The sequence below is a fragment of the Convolutriloba macropyga genome, chromosome 7 (genome assembly GCF_964194025.1).
Source record: "Convolutriloba macropyga chromosome 7, txConMacr16.3, whole genome shotgun sequence".
NCBI classification, from domain to species: domain Eukaryota; kingdom Metazoa; phylum Xenacoelomorpha; order Acoela; family Convolutidae; genus Convolutriloba; species Convolutriloba macropyga.
The window spans coordinates 36,387,636-36,406,562 of NC_134474.1; the positions used below are offsets into that span (position 1 = coordinate 36,387,636).

The following is an 18,927-nucleotide window of genomic DNA, read 5'->3' on the forward strand; positions in this document are numbered from 1 at the left end:
CAAATCTAAAATACGGAGGAAAGCGTACAATTTTATAGGCGTTTTCCTTCAAGTCATAATCCACGTATATTGAATTTTTTAATTTACAAAGTATGTAACAAATCTCATATAATTTTTTCAGCTCGATGGCAATGTGAATATAAGTTTGGGTGGAGTTTTAAAGATTTTCTATATTTCTCTTCTTGTTAGCTGAAAATAGTAGCGAACAATGATGCAAAAATGAAGGGAACAAAATTGGGCACAGTTTTGGCTGCTAATGCACAATTTTTTATACAACACGTATTCTTTTAAGTAAAAGAAAAAAAATTATTTAATTAAATTATTTAAATTAATAATTTTGAACATCTTCTCTATTTCATTGAAGAGAGTGACGCATAACAAATGGAGACACAATTCTTATTTTAGTAATCCAAAATATTGATTGACTCTGTTTTCCTTATAGAAAATTTGTGTTGACGCAAAGCGCTTGTGTAAGCATAATATCAAAATTAAATTTTATCCAGAAGAAAGCTCCGCAAGCAGTTTTGAGGGAAGCAATTAGCGAAATAATTAGAAAAAGATACATAAAATAGAATGCCAAACATTTTAAGTCCGCCAAACTTCGCTTCAAATGCCTCTGCTGCTGCGTCAAATTTTTAATTAGGGGTCTAAAATATCATTGTTCCATTTTTTCGTTACTGTTCAGTTTTAAAAATAACTGGATAGGTGTGTTTTTTATAATTGGTTTTTGCAGGTACGTTTGAAAATGGAATTTCAAACCACTATCAATCCATTTTCACTAATTGATTTACGAATGCAATCTTAACCAGAGAAAAAGTTTAATTCGCAAAAGTTTAATTCGCAAAAAAATTCCAACATTAGAACCCATTGTTATGTACAAATTAGCACAAACAACGGGGGGGGGGGGGGGGGGTAAATTTGCTCGGATTATTACCCCAACTCCGTTTTATAACCTTAATAAATTGGCGAGAGCGTTCGGATTTGCAGCACGCTTTGATTTTTGCCGCCTTCGAGTAGTTATTACCATATAAGGGAATTGAGAAGGTTGCTCGTATGTAGTATGAAAGGAAAATACGAGTTATATTGGGATTAGGGTAATTAAGATGTCTTTAAAAGTCATGTTGGTTGGTAGGATTCACTTTTCCTTAAATATCCCATTCCGTACATAGCAACAGTTGGAGTAATGATCTGACCATTTTCGATCAACTTCTTTTCTCAAAATTTGAAAGAACTATTTTTTTAATACAGAAATCACAAAAGACTCTTTGACGTTTAAGGAAGGCCGAAAGAATGGAGTTGAGCTTCAGTAATTGCGTTTTCGCCGCCGTCACTATTTTGATTACAATCGCAAGAACACCAACATCATTCGTAAATGCACTCGCAATCAGCACACTTCTCGATCAGTGCAGCTGGGATTACTGGGATGCACCCTCAGGGGCCAAAACACGAACAGGTAAACATAATTTTACCTATTTATTATTTATTTATTTAATTTTATTCTCACGATGCGTTCAATTTATTAACTATTTAATCAAATTAACCATTGAATATGTTGCTTTTTTTAAAAAGCTTTGTGCCGCAAGCCCAAATCCCCACTTGAAATCGTATAATGGACAAATTATAATGGTTTTGTATGAAACAGTGACTACAATGTAAATGTTGAACTGTTTAATATCATGCTGCAAGAAAGAAACAATTTTTCCTAAAAAACTAATGAACATGAACACAGTAGAACAATCAAGCTGCACTATAATAATGGAGATTCATTAAAAAGTTCCAATTTTGCACTAATTGAAACTTTTGATTAATTTATTTTCCTACTTAAAAAATGATATTATCAGAGATTGCCTGACTAGTTATCTAAAATTAGAAACTATATAAGTTTTTTTCTCAGATTTCAGGACAAAATACCCAAGGGAAAATGCCCATTGTTACATGCTACCTAAAAGTTCCCAATATTTCACCATACAGTTAACATTATCCGTAATACTTTTCATCATAAAATAGCTGAGTGAGACAACTTCGCTGTTATGATTCATGATCGCCATGGTCATGGCATAGCGGCCCATTAGAACTGATATCGAATTAATTCAACAAAGCATGAGATTAAGTTAATCGAATTATTTAAAGAAACTTGTAAACTCAAAAACCGATTTGTAACGGGACGTACAAGACTTTGGGACCTACAATTCAAAGAGAACAAGGTATGGAATTGTGTAAATTGGCGGTTTGAGAATTTTGCATTAATTGAATATTTCGATTAATTACTTTTTAAAATTCATGATTAAACATAGCAGATGAAGCGAGATAGGCAACATAAAATTTCCTCTAAAGTGTTAACAAGAGACTATTCAAATATTTCAGTCCAAATATGAGTTAGATTTTGGCATAACAACCCAACTCAGATATCTCTCGCGCTCACTAGATATATCAGATAAAACTTTCTCTAAAAACTAAAAATTTGAAGATTTCGTTCAGACCCGATATTGCTTTTTCCGGTTCTACCCACATACACTGATAAACAATTGTTGAAAAGTGGATTTACAATGTCCTCTGTTTAGTAGACAAGATAAAAAAAAGCGGGCTCTTTGGTTTGAACGCAAACAACACAAATTGTTAAATATTTGAGCAAAAATGTAGATGTTATATTTTCTTAAGACAACACAAACTTTTAAAACTTTGAGCAAAAATGTAAAAGTTTTGTTTTCTTAAGATTTTGAACCTTTAAACTGGTTTCTTAACAATGAGAAGAACTTGTAATAAATTTACACAGACGCAGCCGGAAAACTGCTTTTTGTTGTTGACTGATTGTGTTCTTTAATTAAGTTTTAGAAAACATTCTCGAAAAAAGTGACAACTTGGAATTTTTTTTGCTTTTTATTGCTCGGTTAACCCGCGGAAGTCTTGACACTGACTTTATTCGACCTTTGGCGTTTTTTCTTTCAGATCTTTGATACAAAATGATCTGTCCCTCTATTCCTTATTTTTGTTATAATGTATTTTTGAAATAAATCTATGATGAGATAGAAAAATTTAAAATGCTGTGTGCAAGATAATTTTGATTTACTGATCAATAAAAATATACAGCTGTATTGCCATATGAGGAAATAGTTTAACTTTTATATAATGTAGTCATTTTGCTTCTATTTTTGTACCCTTTGACTATATCTTAAAATAATTCTTGTCCTATCAACTTAAAAAATTGCTTTACAAAGATGTGTAAAAGCTTGGCATTGGGTATTTTAATCTTATTTTAAATCAAATTGAAAATTGAATTTTGGCATGTGAAATTCTGCAGTTGATGAAAATGATCTCCCAATTATACTGGTAAAATAATAGTACGTTATGATTCAATGAAATAACACTTAACGGATATTTCTTTGGATCATAACTTATTAATACTGTACTTGTATGATTGAGAGATCATTTTCATCAATTGCAGGATTTCACATGCTAAATTCTATTTTTTTTTGTGATTCAAAACAAAACTAAAACACCCATTGTCAAGTTTTTGAAAAATCTTTGGTGGAAAGTGATTTTTATTGAGAAGATATAGAACAAAGGGAGAAAGAAGTCCAATGTAAACTTCAAATTGAAATAATTTACCAACGTGTGGTATAAAAATGAACGTGTGGTATAAAACGGCCAGAGAATATAAATATGAAAATTTAAGTAATCTTTGATGTTTCCTTCAACTGTGGATTATTGCTAGGTTGGGCTGAACCTGTTAGGTTTTTGTTGATAGAGTATTTCATCCTACTTGGATACATCCGCAGTGATTCTGGAGTTTTAATCATGTAGGATCTGATAGGATCTTAAACGAAAAAACCTTGTAAAGTTGTCACAGATAACTTGATAAGTTGACAGATAATGAAGCCTCCTCTAGTATTTTTCCGCCAGCGTAATTCGAGAGCCGAGGAAATATGCAAATGAATTTTGATGGTCAAGTGAGTTCTGACTAGACATATGATATACAAATAAACTTATCATTGTAAAACTAATTACCATCAACTGGTTGTCGATTGGTCAAAACTAAATAGATGTGAACTTCTGTTTGTTTTAGAGTACTACGAAGAGTTGATCAAAGAACAAAATATTGAGGTAGGTGACGTTTGCTCCCGTTTTGAGTAGAAAAATTGAAAAATTGATTGCCGGACCTGACACCAGGTCGATTTCAGAACTATCAAGTCTAATTATTATAAGGCTAGACATGAGTACTGGTTAAGATCTAAAAGATCTAGATATCACTTTTTACACTTGCCAGTCATTTGCACGTTTTGCCCGTGATTGTGAAAGTCTAAATTGAAGTTTTTGCCTATCTAATATACGTCAAAAATGTCCGGTACAGGTATAAAATAGATATTGAACTTAAGAAGGGTTAGAAACATCACAAATAGGTATGAAAAACGTCAAAATTATCCGGAAAAGGGTAAGTGTGCGTCTTGAAGTATCGTGAACCGGTGATTTGATGATCATTGTAGACCGAACATTGTAATTACATTAAAAAACCAACTGTTAACCTGCGTACATGACGTGACATTTTCTTGCTAGATTAACTTTTGTTTTTGAGTCGGGCGAATAACCAATGGTGTCATTGATCTGTTATACGAAAACTTACCCAAATCGGATTTTTTCGAATTCGCATCATGATGTCTTTTGCACATTTCAGATTGCAGAACAGTGCTCGGATGCGATATCGAGCGGATGCACCACAAAAGAAATAGAACTCAACAACGCCAATGCTTGTGTAAACTGTCCTATTGTCCAAACAGGTGGGCTACTATCACTTTAAATGTTTATGGCTATCACTAATTATATTTAGGCGTATTTTCTAAAGGCGGCTATCAGCGAATGTCGTACATAATTTTCAGAATTTTTTTTATCACTTTTCTTACACAATTTCAAGAATTGTCTTACGCATTTTCAATGCTTTCCTTTGAGATAAAAATTGAATTTTTCGGCTTCTGTATTTACAAAAACTACACCGAAGCAGGATTAAAGAGCACATCACAACAGTCCAATTAAAAAAAATGTCGTAAAACTGCCAAAAGACTTTAAGAAAATTTGTCAATTGTCCGGTTATCGCAACTGGCGTATATATTGCCACAATATTTGATTGAATAAAACCAGGTATCTTACGTATAATTGTCTTGCTTCCATTGGCACTGATAAAAATGTAACTCATTTCAGTTATTCTCTTTTTCTATTTCTCAAAAAATGAAGCGTCCTTTGAAAAAACAAACGCTGATTTTTGATTGAATAGTGGGTCTTCAGAATTGCAAAAAGATGAAAGAGCGTACATGCTGACTACGCTATAACCAATAGTAAGCAATAAAATTGCAAGTTAATTTTTCTGTAAGGAATGTGCTGAAAGTGCAGAAAATCTCTCTTTTTCTAAAGTGCGGAAACTATGTAAGATATGTACTGAAATTTTGAGGTGTTGAATTTATGTAAAAAATATGTTGAAAGATGTGCTGCATTTTTGTGAGAACTATGCTGAATTTATGTAAGGGGGGTGTGCTAAAATTGCTGACTTCTGGAAGTGCTGAAATTACTGAAATTATGTAAGAAATGTGTTGAAAAATGTGCGGAAATTTTGTAAGAATGTATTAACAAGTGCTGAAAATATTATTTTTATTTGGCGTATTCAGCGCCTAAATCTAAACTTTCAACACAATCAGCACATTCCTTGCATAATTTCAGCACATTTAGCGCATTTCGTACAAAGTTTTCCGCTTTCGCTCGCTCACGTTTCGACTCGGGCTTTAGATCTCAACAGAAAGTGCACCCCTTCACAAGCTATTACCACTATAGTTTTATCACAAATTTATCAGATGTTACACGATAAATATTCCTGAATCATTGGGGTAACAGGGATCCTTTGAAGAAAAGTGTTAATCTTGGATTGAAATCACAGTTGAGTATTCAGTTTTGGCCCCCATACCTAGCATATCAAGTTAAACAGAGGACAATTTGCTACAAAAATGTTATTGTAATATTGCTTAAAAAGTTACTAGAAACAGCTTTAAAACGGATACTAAACAGCTTCAATATGTAAAAAACTGGATGTTACACGCAATACTTGGCGACCTTTACATGAGTTTTCTGATTCAGTGTGCTCATGTGAAAAGTGCACAGTGTATGGAGCCAACTGTGAGGAACGCCACGGCGTGTGCAAACCCAGAATAATCGACTACCATATCATCACACTGTGCCAGACCTCAGAGTGTGCGAAGGAACAACTGCAACACTACACACCCATACCACTCTCTGTAGGGTGTTACTGCGACACTCAACAGGGAAAAGAAACGGAAGATGCTGATCTAAACAATTGAGTTTTTGAAAAATGGACTGAAATGGACGGTTTGAATGGCCTCTAAGCACTCAGGCATTTTTACAATAATTGCATGCAGTGCATTCGTTGACAACTATCCTTGTCTTCAACTCATATCACTATCTATACATGCCTCATTTGATTTCAAATCGGTTTCAAGATACAAATTTATTTATGCTGAGTGAATCGAGTAAACATAACAAATTAAACTGTTTCTGCAATAACTTTACCTTCAAGAATGTTAGCAGATCTGACCCAATGTTTCGAGAACCAAATGATTGATTATTTATTGTCGTGCCCACTTGAGATATCGTCCAAGGAATCATGTTTTGACCGGTATGTTTAGGGTAAAAGTTTTTGTTTTGTCAATTTTTTCAAAATTTTTTTTAACGGTAAAACTTTAAGTTTTTTTACTGACCAAGATGATCGTTTTACCGTTTTTGAGCGTTTTTATAACGCAAAAGATGACTATATGCTTTCGATCAGCATTTTAGAACTTAGCAATTTTTGAGCGTTTTATATAGTTAAACTTAACTGATTTGGATGTCTATCTTTAGGTGACTGTTTTGAGCATTTTTGAAGCCTAACAAAATGCCCCCTTAACGGAATTTTTAGGACATGTCAATTTTGACCAACTTTAAAACCAGAAAAGGCGCGTTTTCACCATTAAATTTAGGAAATGCTAATTTTTGCGCGTAGAGCGGAAAAAGTGAAAAATGAGATGAATGAAAATAACTATTTTGAAAAAAAAAACAAAATTGTTGTATGAAAAAACTTTGTCGCGATATCATGTATTACGCTTTTCTAAAAATTAATTTACATTTAATTGGCGAAAAAGTAAATAAATAAAATTATAAATGTTATCTGAAAGTTGTTCACTTATTTAATGTCTGTTTAACTCACCAGTGAATCACTCACCAGTAAATCACTCACCAGTGAAGACCCTGAATTTTAGTACTCACCAATGAATTTTAGTACTCACCAATGAATTTTAGTACTCTAATCATTCCGCTCATTTTCTTCGTTTTCCTAACAATCCATTCATTAATTATATTAAATTGAGATTAGAAAAGCTGAACATTTGACCCTATTTTCCAGAAACAACAAATCCACCCAACAAAGGATAGCACATACTATGCGCCATCATTTACCGAAATAATATATATCAACGTAACAATTCAATTTGAATGATGCTTTTTCAATTTTTTTGGATTCAAACTATGGATTTATCAGTCTATAAATGGAGCAATGTTTGTCTTCCAAAACACAGTGAAAATCACTCAAAAATTTTTCATCGAATTCGATTATTTGAAAGGATTTGAAATGGTCAAAAATGATTATTTCTTCGAAAAATGGTCAAAATTTTTCATATCTGGAAAATGCTAAGAAAGGTAAATTAATCAAAAATTCAAACACTGTCTTTTTCTGAAACTGCAATACAAAATACTGCTTAAATCATGTAAATGTTTTAAACCAGTTTATTCAAGTGCAGAATTTTATTCTCAACTAACTTTGAAAAGTTTTGAACTTTTTAAAAGAAGCAAACGACTAGCTCAAAAATAATCAAGAACCGAAGAGAGTAAAAATTTGGTAAAAATTCGAGTTTCGATATGTTTTGCGAGAGTAGATAAATTATATGTTCCAAAATTCTCATTTGCTTTAGTACTGCTTCTGATTTCTGCTTCTTTCAAAAGTTTAGACCTTGTTTATGGAAAAGTAAAACTTTGTGAAGTTACCAAAAAAATCTCGTTGAAAAATTGCCTATTATTGCCTATTTTAGTTCAAATACTTATATATGCTTCAAGTGCCAGCCTTTTAGTTGCTACAAATCTGTAATTTGAAAACGCTGAAAAACCTTGTTGGTCAAATCGAAGAGGCAACTAGTCGCAAATTTTATGTGCTTAGAGGCTTTCTCCTGAAAAATTTGATACAGGGAGCTCAAAAAAAAATGACTTTATAAAACAGATTTTGATAAAAACAATGTTTGGTCGTTTAAGGTGCAATTAAAGGCAGTAGTAGTAGTAGCGAAGCAGAGCTCGGGGGGGGGGGGGGGGTAAAACGACGTAGCTATGTATAAAGATTACCTATAGCTTATTTTCATCAATTTTCCGAAGACGTACCTTAAAAAGAGAGTGATAACAAAAGACCTGTTATCTTATCGCAATTACCCAGGGGTAATTATCTTAATTACCCCCAGGGAAATGCATCCAGTTTTCCGCTCTAATGCACTTCAGCTAATCTTATCTACCTAATCATTTCCTTTCCAAGGATTAAGACTTTTACAATTTTTTGCCAGTTTCTTTTGGTAGTTTCTGTTTTTTTTTCTCGGTAGTTTCAGTTTCAAAAAACTCAAAACCGTAAACAAACTTTTTCAGATAATGATGTTCCAGTAATCGATCAAAGTTTTTCTTAACGCTGATTTCAATGAAAAATACTAAAGCACAGAAAAGCATCACTGAAAATTTTTTGTTTTTTCATAGTTTCAGATTCTGAAACCTCAATCTAAAAAACTTTTTTGGTCAAAAATGTATACTACAGTGCAACTTTAGGGGGAATTTTTCGAAGTGGAGTTCAATGGTGGTAATTTCACGGTCAATTGTAGATTATGAGTTTGGGTTTTTTGTAGTTTTAGTTTCACAAACGTCAAACAAAAAGGTAATTTCTTCGAGAATGGTATGCTATATCAACTCTCTATATGTTGTTTTTAACAAAGCATTTGATGGCGATATTTTAACCAAAGAAGTTACACTTTTTGGTTTGGAAGTGTCAACTTCTGAAACCTGAAATCTCAAACTACTTTCTTGGGAACTGTGTGTTACAGTACATTTTTATAGCATAATTTTTAACGCAGAATCCAATGGAAATAGTTTAAAAGTCGTGAAAATAAGACACGTTTGTATTTTTTGAAGTTAGTTTTCTGAAAACTGAAACCTCAAACTTTTTCCGAATTTTGTGTTACAGTACATCTTTATATCGTAATTTTTAACACAGAATGCAATAGGCATCATTTCTAAGTCATGAAGAGAGGATTCTAAGTCATGAAGAGAGGATTCTAGAAGAGAAGATTCAAGTTTGTATTCTTTTCGAAGTTTTAGATTCTGAAACCTGAAACCAAAAAAAAATTTGACAAAAAATACCCAATTTTTTTGAGACAAACCCATTTCTTGCCAAAAATATCCAGTTCTCGGAAAAAATACCCAATTTTTGCCAAAAATTAACAAATTTTTGCCCAAAAAACAAATCTTGGCAAAAAAATTCCAAATTCTTGAAAAACAAACACTCCACTGTTGTTACAAATTCACATCTATTGCCAACAGAGCCCAGGTCTTGGTAAAAAACACCCAATTCTTGACTCAAAATATCCAATTATTGTCAAAAATACCCAAATGTTTCCAAAAAATATCAAACTGCTGTCAAAAAAAGACAATTCTAGCCAAAAATATCTGTTTCTAGACCAGAATTACGCAATGCGTCTCAAAATTCCGAATTATTACCAAAATATACTACATTTTTGCCAAAAATACCTAATTTCTGCGGAAAGGAACCCAGTTCTAGCAAAAATATCCCAATACTTGCCACGCAAAGAGACACAAATCTCGCCAGAAATACCCATTTTTATTACAAAGTAGCAAAAATCTTGTCAAAAAATACGCAAATTGTAACCAAAATAAAAAAATTTGTATCAAATATTTATCTAAAATAAACCAAAAAATAGACAATCTTGCATCATCTGTATTTCTCTAAGTTCTTACTAACAATGCAATTATTTAGTGTCCTTAAAAACATCAATTTTTGAGATCATCTTTTGTGAAGACGAATCTTCTCAAGTGATCGATTTAGGTTTAATGAGCACAAATTTGTCACGAATTATTTGCTATTGTAGTGTTTGATTTCAATCATAGTAATTTACCAATTACGTGCTATTATCTCCTCAATTACGAAAAATTAGGTGATCTCATTTTTTGTAAGAGGTTCATTGAACTCTTTGGAACAAAATTCAACTCATTGTGGTAATTTTCCTTCTTTTCAACAACACAGCTATAGTTAGCTTTTTCATTCTTTTTCAGAGACAATTTGAATCTCCTTTTCCAACAAACCTAAGTTGTCAGTTGTAAAACTTTCAGTGGACATTCTTCAACTCTATTACATCTTCCTATTTCCAATTTCAGGTAAGTCAACTCTGTTATAAAATATGAAAGCAGACCAGAAGAAACAAATAAAGGGCTATTATAATCATCGTACTCATTCGAAAATAGCAAACTAATTCTTCAGAGAGAAAGATTTTGGAATGTCTGTAACTTCAGTTTTTTTAGGAATTCAACCGTCTTCACCCAAAAAAGCCTGCAATAATGAATATCAAATCTGAGAAATTGAACAAAAATCTTAAGACCCACTTCTTCTTTCCCGATTTCAATGATGATGTAGCAATTATAAAGCAGAGGAAGACGTGCTTCGGCTGGGTAGCTGACCTTCCATTCTCAATTCCGAGGCAGCTTCTGGTCTTCATTATTGCAATCGAGAATTTGCCTGAAGTCTCTATTCCATACAAACAGACAACTGTAGACTTCTACACGAACCACGTCGAAAACAAAACTTTACAAATCTCAGACAACATAGAACTGATCAGATCGGTCCGTGCACAATTCTGTGATTATGAGTTGTCCTATAGACCAATATATAAAAATCAATTGGGATTTTTTGAGGAGGAAAGAGAACTTAAATTCCTCTGGTGTGTGTCTGACGAGTGTGACAATTTGCAGGAGCAGAAAACTGATCGGTTTGGTGACGAGTGGGAAAATGGGTCATTGACAGAGAGTATTGTCGCAAGTACAGAAGAAGAGAACGCACTTAATCCCAAGTTAGTAAACAAAAAATCTGACAAGGCAGTCCCTTTTTCGTGTTTTTCTACCGAAACTGGACAAGATACAATGAAAGAAGTACAAGGAGCATGGACTGTTGAAAATACTTCATTCATGTCTGCCAGATCCATCCTTAGTACTGTAGTCAATGCTTATACAGATAACCAAAATCATATTTTATCTAATGAAACAGGTGAAAAAATATCTGAAAAAGCATCCCTCAAATCTGAGCAACCAGCGTCTTGTACAAAAAAGACTGTCAAGAGAAGGGCTCCTGCTGTCAATAAACCTGTGAGAGTGGGAAGTAAAAATCCAGATGGTGATGAAAACGAAGAAAGAATGTGTCCTCCATCTCGCAAATTGAGACGAGCTGCTGAGTTGTATAGTAACTAAACTAGCAGGCTGGGAAGTTATTTCTTTGACTGATTATTTGTTTATATTTCCGGAATAATTTCAGATCTAAAACTAATATTTCCTGAGATGACTAATTTACTGGTTAATTTGTAATATTCTGTTTTTACACTCAGAAAAAGCTGAATTTCATGTATGGTTTTGAGTTGACACTTTGATACTATAATTTAATTGAGTTTTAAAAAAAGCATTTTCGAAATCATCTTTTATTTAGAGTTCAATTTTGAATTAAAATGAATGTTAAAAAATGATTTTTTTTGTAATATCTGTTTTTTCTTCAAAAGAGGCGGTTAACGACGAAAAAGTCTTGTTTTTGTAATATCTGTTTTTTTCAAAAACGCGGATTTTTTCTTGGTTCTGCAATACACTCCCGGCAGCTGAAACTGGATGGTGCAAAGCGATTGCAATGATAATTTTACAGCAAACTCCAGCAGCAATTTTTCCAGCAAAGAATTTTTGGATATATATACTCATACAAATCGTTCAGTATAGAATTTACAATAATTTTTTAAAAAATTGAAAACCTTTGACATAATTTTTTTACTGTTTTGAAAAAATTTTTTTTTCTGTCCTATTTTTTTTAAAAAGTCGTTTTTTTAACAGAAGCCTTTTATTTTTCATTTTTCCATTTGTCAGTTTTTGAAGTTTGTTGATGTGAAGCTTTGAATTGAATTTTTTTTGAAATGAGCATCTTTTTTACTAAAAAATTTAATTTTTTGAAAATTGCAGTTTTTTACATGATGTTTTTTTGCAGAAAAAGTAAATCTTGACGTTTTTTTTGTTTTTCTGTTTGACCATTTTTCAGTTTTGAAGTTTTTTTAATGTAAAATTTTCAATTTAATTATTTTTTTAAAAAAGAATGTGTTTTCCAGATTTTTTTTCTTTCAAAAATGCCGTTTTTTACATAAGGTTTTTAACAAAAAATGCAACTTGTGTTGTTTTTTATTTTTCTGTTTTTCCTTTTTTTCTGTTTTTGAAGTTTTTTACGAAAAATTTTTATTTTAATTAATTTTTTTTTTGAAAAATAAATGTTTTACTAGAATAAATTTTCTTCCAAAAATACCGTTTTTTAAATAATGTTTTTAACAAAATAAGTAAAATTTGGTGCTTTTTATATTTCTGTTATTCCATTTTTCAGTTTTTGAAGTTTTTTCAAGTAAAATTTTCAATTTAACTATTTTTTAAAAAGGGAATTTTTTTCTCGAATATTTTTTTTTCAAAAATGTCGTTTTTTACCTAAAGTTTTAAACAAAAAATGCAACTTGTGTTGTTTTTTTCTTTTTCTACTTTTAATTTTTTTTCAGTTTTTCAACTTTTTTTTTGTAAAATTTTAAACTTAATTAAATTTTTTTTGAAGAAACAAGTTTTTCTAGAATAATTTTTCTTTCAAAAATGCCGTTTTTTACATAAGGTTTTTAACAAAAAATGCAACTTGTGTTGTTTTTTATTTTTCCCTTTTATTTTTTTTTGTTTTTGAACTTTTTTTGCGTAAAATTTTTAATTTAAATATTTTTTTTGAGAAATAAATGTTTTACCAGAACAATTTTTCTTTCAAAAATGCCGTTTTCTACTTAAGGTTTTTAATAAAAATGCAATTTTTGTTGTCTTTAATTTTTCTATTTTTCAATTTTTTTAGGTAAAATTTTTAATTGAATTAGTTTTCTTTTTAAAATTTTGTTTTACTAAAACATTTTTTTTTTCAAAAATGCCGTTTTTTTCATAATTTTGTACTTTTTTTCAAGTAAAATTTTCAATTTAATTATTTATTTTAAAAAGATAATGTTCTTCTAGAACATTTTTTCTTTCGAAAGTGTCGTTTTTTACGTAAGGTTTTTAACAAAAAATGTAATTTTTGTTGTTTTTTATTTTTCTATTTTTCCTTTTTAAGTTTTTGAAGTTTTTCTTGAAAAATTTTTAATTGAATTATTTTTTTAAAAAAAATATTGTTATACTAAAACATTGTTTTTGCAAATGTTGTTTTTTACATAATGTTTTCAACAATGTAAGTTTTGATGTTTTTTCTTATTCTCTAATTCCATTTTTCAGCTCTTGAAGTTTTTTGCAATTTTTTTTTAGCGAATTCGAAAATTAAAAAAAAACAATTTATTACAATTATTACAAAAATCAATTAGATACTACAATTACTTATTACAAATTATTACACTTATTGATAAAATCTGCCAAAATATACAACAAATCAAGCTTTTGATGACCAACTTATTTCTTTTATTTTTTCATTTTAAACAATTACATTTTGTTTATTATCATAAATTTCTTAAGAAATTCCGATTTACTCATCGTCTCATGACAAACATACTTCAGAGTAAACCCCGGGGTACCGTTGTCGCCTGGTGACAATTACTAACTTCAAGCAACCCTAGCGTGCATCTCTGGATGTTGTTCGGAAATAAAAGATCGTTGGGCGCGCAAAGCGCGCCTCGCGGCGAAATATGAAAAAATAAAAGAAACAAGATTGTCATCGAAAATTAGATGAGAACCATTTTAAAGGTTGTCATTAAAATGAAAAAATAAAAGAAATAAATTTGCCATCAAAAGCTAGATTTGTTATAGATTTCCTCAGATTTTATCTTTAAGTGTAATAATTTGTAATATATAATTGTAGTAGATAATTGATTTTTGTAATAATTGGAATAAATTGATTTTTTTTAAATTTCGAATTCGCTGAAAAAATTGCAAAAAACTTCAAGAGCTGAAAAATGGAAATATAGAATAATAAAAAACATCAAAACTTACATTTTTTTTGTTGAAAACATTATTTAAAAAACGATATTTGAAAAAAAAAATGTTTTAGTATAACAATATTTTTTTCAAAAAAAAATAATTCAATTAAAAATTTTACAAGAAAATGCTTCAAAAACTTAAAAAAGGAAAAATAGAAGAATAAAAAATAACAAATATTTCATTTTTTGTTCGAAACTTTATGTAAAAAACGACACTTTTGAAAGAAAAAATATTCTAGTAGAACATTATCTTTTTAATATAAATAATTTAATTGAAAAATTTACATGAAAAAAACTTCAAAAACTGAAAAATGGAATGACAGAAAAATAAAAAGCACCAAATTTTACTTTTTTTGTTAAAAACATTATGTAAAAAACGGTATTTTTGAAAACGGCAAACGGTAAGTAGAAAACAGCAAAAAAATTAATTAAATTAAAAATTTTAAACAAAAAACTTCAAAAACAGAAAAAAAGGAAAAATCGAAAAAAAAACAACACAATTTGCTTTTTTTTGTTAAAAACCTTAAGTAAAAAACGGCATTTTTGAAAGAAAAATTATTCTAGTAATACCTGTTTTTTTTCAAAAAAAAATTAATTAAGTTTAAAATTTTACATAAAAAAAGTTCAAAAACTAAAAAAAAATTGAAAATAGAAAAAGAAAAAAACAGAACAAGTTGCATTTTTTGTTTAAAATTTTAGGTAAAAAACGACATTTTTGAAAAAAAAATATTCCAGAAAAAAATTCTCTTTTTTAAAAAAACAGTTAAATTGAAAATTTTACATGAAAAAACTTCAAAAACTGAAAAATGGAATAACAGAAATATAAAATGCACCAAATTTTACTTTTTTTGATAAAAATATTATGTAAAAAACGATATTTTTGAAAGAAAAAATATTCTAGTAAAACTTGTTTTTTCAAAAAAAAATTAATTAAATTTAAAATTTTACATAAAAAAAGTTCAAAAACTGAAAAAAACTTAAAAATAGAAAAAGCAAAAAAAACAACACAAGTTGCATTTTTTGTTTAAACCCTTAGGTAAAAAACGGCATTTTTGAAAGAAAAATTATTCTGGTAAAACATTTATTTCTCAAAAAAGATTATTTAAAATAAAAATTTTACGCAAAAAAGTTCAAAAACAGAAAAAAAATAGAAAAAAAAAACAACACAAGTTGCATTTTTTGTTAAAAACCTTATGTAAAAAACGGCATTTTTGAAAGAAAAATTATACTAGAAAAACTTGTTTTTTCAAAAAAAATTTAATTAAGTTTAAATTTTACATAAAAAAAGTTCAAAAACTGAAAAAAAAATTAAAAACAGAAAAAGAAAAAAACAACCCAGAGTTGCATTTTTTGTTTATAACTTTAGGTAAAAAACGACATTTTTGAAAAAAAAAATATTCCAGAAAAAAATTCTCTCTTTTAAAAGAATAGTTAAATTGAAAATTTTACATGAAAAAACTTCAAAAACTGAAAAATGGAATAACAGAAAAATAAAAAGCACCAAACTTTACTTTTTTTGTTAAAAACATTATGTAAAAAACGGTATTTTTGAAAGAAAAATTATTCTTGTAAAACTTGTTTTTTCAAAAAAAATTAATTAAATTTAAAATTTTACATTAAAAAAGTTCAAAAACTGAAAAAAAACTTAAAAATAGAAAAAGAAAAAACAACACAAGTTGCATTTTTTGTTTAAAACCTTAGGTAAAAAACGAAATTTTTGAAAGAGAAAACTATTCCAAAAAAAATCTCTTTTTTAAAATATAGTTAAATTGAAAATTTTACATGAAAAAAACTTCAAAAACTGAAAAATGGAATAACAGAAATATAAAAAACTTCAAAGTTTACATTTTTTGTTAAAAACATTATAGAAAAAACGGAATTTTTGAGAAAAAATGCTTTAGTAAAACAACATTTTTTAAAAGAAAAATGGTTCGACTAAAATTTTTACATTAAAAAAAGTCAAAAACTGAAAAACAGAAAAACAGAAAAATAAAAAGAAACAACAAAAACTGCATTTTCTGTTAAAAACTTTATGTAAAAAACGGCATTTTTGAAAGAAAAATTATTCTAGTAAAACATTTATTTTTCAAAAAAAAATTAATTAAACTAAAAATTTTACCCAAAAAAACTTCAAAAACAGAAAAAAAGGAAAAATCGAAAAATAAAAAAACAACACAATTTTTATCTTTTGCTAAAAACCTTAAGTAAAAAACGGCATTTTTGAAAGAAAAATTATTCTAGTAAAACTTAATTTTTCAAAAAAAAATTAATTAAACTTAAAATTTTACATAATAAAAGTTCAAAAACTGAAAAAAAATTAAAAATAGAAAAAGAAAAAACAACACAAGTTGCATTTTTTGTTTAAAACTTTATTAAAAAAACGACCTTTTTGAAAAAAAAAAAATTCCAGAAAAAACTTCCCTTTTTTAAAAGAATAGTTAAATTGAAAATTTTACATGAAAAAACTTCAAAAAACTGAAAAATGGAATAACAGAAAAATAAAAAGAACCAAATTTTACTTTTTTTGTTCAAAAAAAATATGTAAAAAACGGTATTTTTGAAAGAAAAATTATTCTAGTATAACTTGTTTTTTCAAAAAAATTAATTAAATATAAAATTTTACATAAAAAAAGTTCAAGAACTGAAAAAAACTTAAAAATAGAAAAAGAAAAAAAAACAACACAAGTTGCATTTTTTGTTTAAAACTTTAGGTAAAAATCGGCATTTTTGAAAGAAAAACTATTCCAGAAAAAAAATCTCTTTTTTAAAAAATAGTTAAATTGAAAATTTTACATGAAAAAAACTTCAAAAACTGAAAAATGGAATAACAGAAATATAAAAAACTTCAAAATTTACATTTTTTGTTAAAAACATTATAGAAAAAACGGAATTTTTGAAAACAAATGGTTTAGTAAAACAACTTTTTTAAAAAAAATGGTTCAACTAAAATTTTTACATTAAAAAAGTCAAAACTGAAAAACAGAAAAACAGAAAAATAAAAAAAACAACAAAAACTGCATTTTCTGTTAAAAACTTTATGTAAAAAACGGCTTTTTTGAAAGAAAAGTTATTCTAGTAAAACATTTATTTTTCAAAAAAATTAATTAAATTGAAAATTTTACACAAAAAAACTTCAAAAACAGAAAAAAAGGAAAAATCGAAAAATAAAAAACAACACAATTTGTATCTTTTGCTAAAAACCTTAAGTAAAAGCGGCATTTTTGAAAGAAAATAGATTCTAGTAAAACTTGTTTTTTCAAAAAAAAGTTAATTAAATTTAAAATTTTACAGAATAAAAGTTCAAAAACTGAAAAAAAAATTAAAAATAGAAAAAGAAAAAACAACACAAGTTCCATTTTTTGTTTGAAACTTTATTTAAAAAACGACATTTTTGAAAAAAAAATTTCAGAAAAAAATTCTCTTTTTTAAAAGAATAGTTAAATTGAAAATTTTACATGAAAAAACTTCAAAAACTGAAAAATGGAATAACAGAAAATAAAAAGAACCAAATTTTACTTTTTTTGTTCAAAAAATTTATGTAAAAAACGATATTTTTGAAAGAAAAATTATTCTAGTAAAACTTGTTTTTTCAAAAAAAATTAATTAAATTTAAAATTTTACATAAAAAAAGTTCAAAAACTGAAAAAAACTTAGAAATAGAAAAAGAAAAAAAAGAAAAAAACAACACAAGTTGCATTTTTTGTTTAAAACCTTAGGTAAAAATCGAAATTTTTGAAAGAAAAACTATTCCAGAAAAAATTTCATTTCTCTTTTTTAAAAAATATTTAAATTGAAAATTTTACATGACAAAAACTTCAAAAACTGAAAAATGGAATAACAGAAATATAAAAAACTTCAAAATTTACATTTTTTGTTAAAAACATTATAGAAAAAACGGAATTTTTGAAAACAAATGGTTTAGTAAAACAACTTTTTTAAAAAAAATGGTTCAACTAAAATTTTTACATTAAAATGTCAAAACTGAAAAACAGAAAAACAGAAAAATAAAAAATAACAACAAAAACTGCATTTTCTGTTAAAAACATTATGTAAAAAACGGCATTTTTGAAAGAAAAATTATTCTAGTAAAACATCTATTTTTCAAAAAAAATTAATTAAATTAAAAATTTTACACAAAAAAACTTCAAAAACAGAAAAAAGGAAAAATCGAAAAATAAAAAACAACACAATTTGTATCTTTTGCTAAAAACCTTGAGTAAAAACGGCATTTTTGAAAGAAAAATTATTCTAGTAAAACTTGTTTTTTCAAAAAAAAAATTGATTAAATTTAAAATTTTACATAATAAAAGTTCAAAAACTGAAAAACAAATTAAAAATAGAAAAAGAAAAAACATTACAAGTTGCATTTTTTGTTTAAAACTTCATTTAAAAAACGACATTTTTGAAAAAAAATATTCCAGAAAAAATTCTCTTTTTTAAAAGAATAGTTAAATTGAAAATTTTACATGAAAAAACTTCAAAAACTGAAAAATGGAATAACAGAAAATAAAAAGAACCAAATTTTACTTTTTTTGTTCAAAAAATTTATGTAAAAAACGATATTTTTGAAAGAAAAATTGTT

At 27.9% G+C, this 18,927-nt stretch overlaps 1 protein-coding gene across 1 annotated transcript; it reads left to right on the plus strand.

Moving 5' to 3' along the window:
* The first annotated feature begins 715 nt into the window (after positions 1–715).
* On the plus strand, positions 716–6,552 carry LOC142342239 (uncharacterized). The gene is made up of 5 exons (XM_075393496.1): positions 716–733; positions 1,278–1,453; positions 4,064–4,101; positions 4,670–4,772; positions 6,115–6,552. The coding sequence occupies exons 2-5, from the start codon at positions 1,291–1,293 to the stop codon at positions 6,333–6,335; spliced, it is 525 nt and encodes a 174-aa protein (XP_075249611.1). The 5' UTR covers positions 716–733; positions 1,278–1,290; the 3' UTR covers positions 6,336–6,552.
* The last annotated feature ends 12,375 nt before the right edge of the window (positions 6,553–18,927 follow it).

Coding starts and splice junctions, on each gene's coding strand:
- LOC142342239 (XM_075393496.1), top strand. CDS start 1,291: ATGGAGTTGAGCTTCAGTAATTGCGTTTTCGCCGCCGTCACTATTTTG. Junction 1,454..4,063: donor AGGGGCCAAAACACGAACAG/GTAAACATAATT, acceptor TGTTTGTTTTAG/AGTACTACGAAGAGTTGATC. Junction 4,102..4,669: donor TCAAAGAACAAAATATTGAG/GTAGGTGACGTT, acceptor TGCACATTTCAG/ATTGCAGAACAGTGCTCGGA.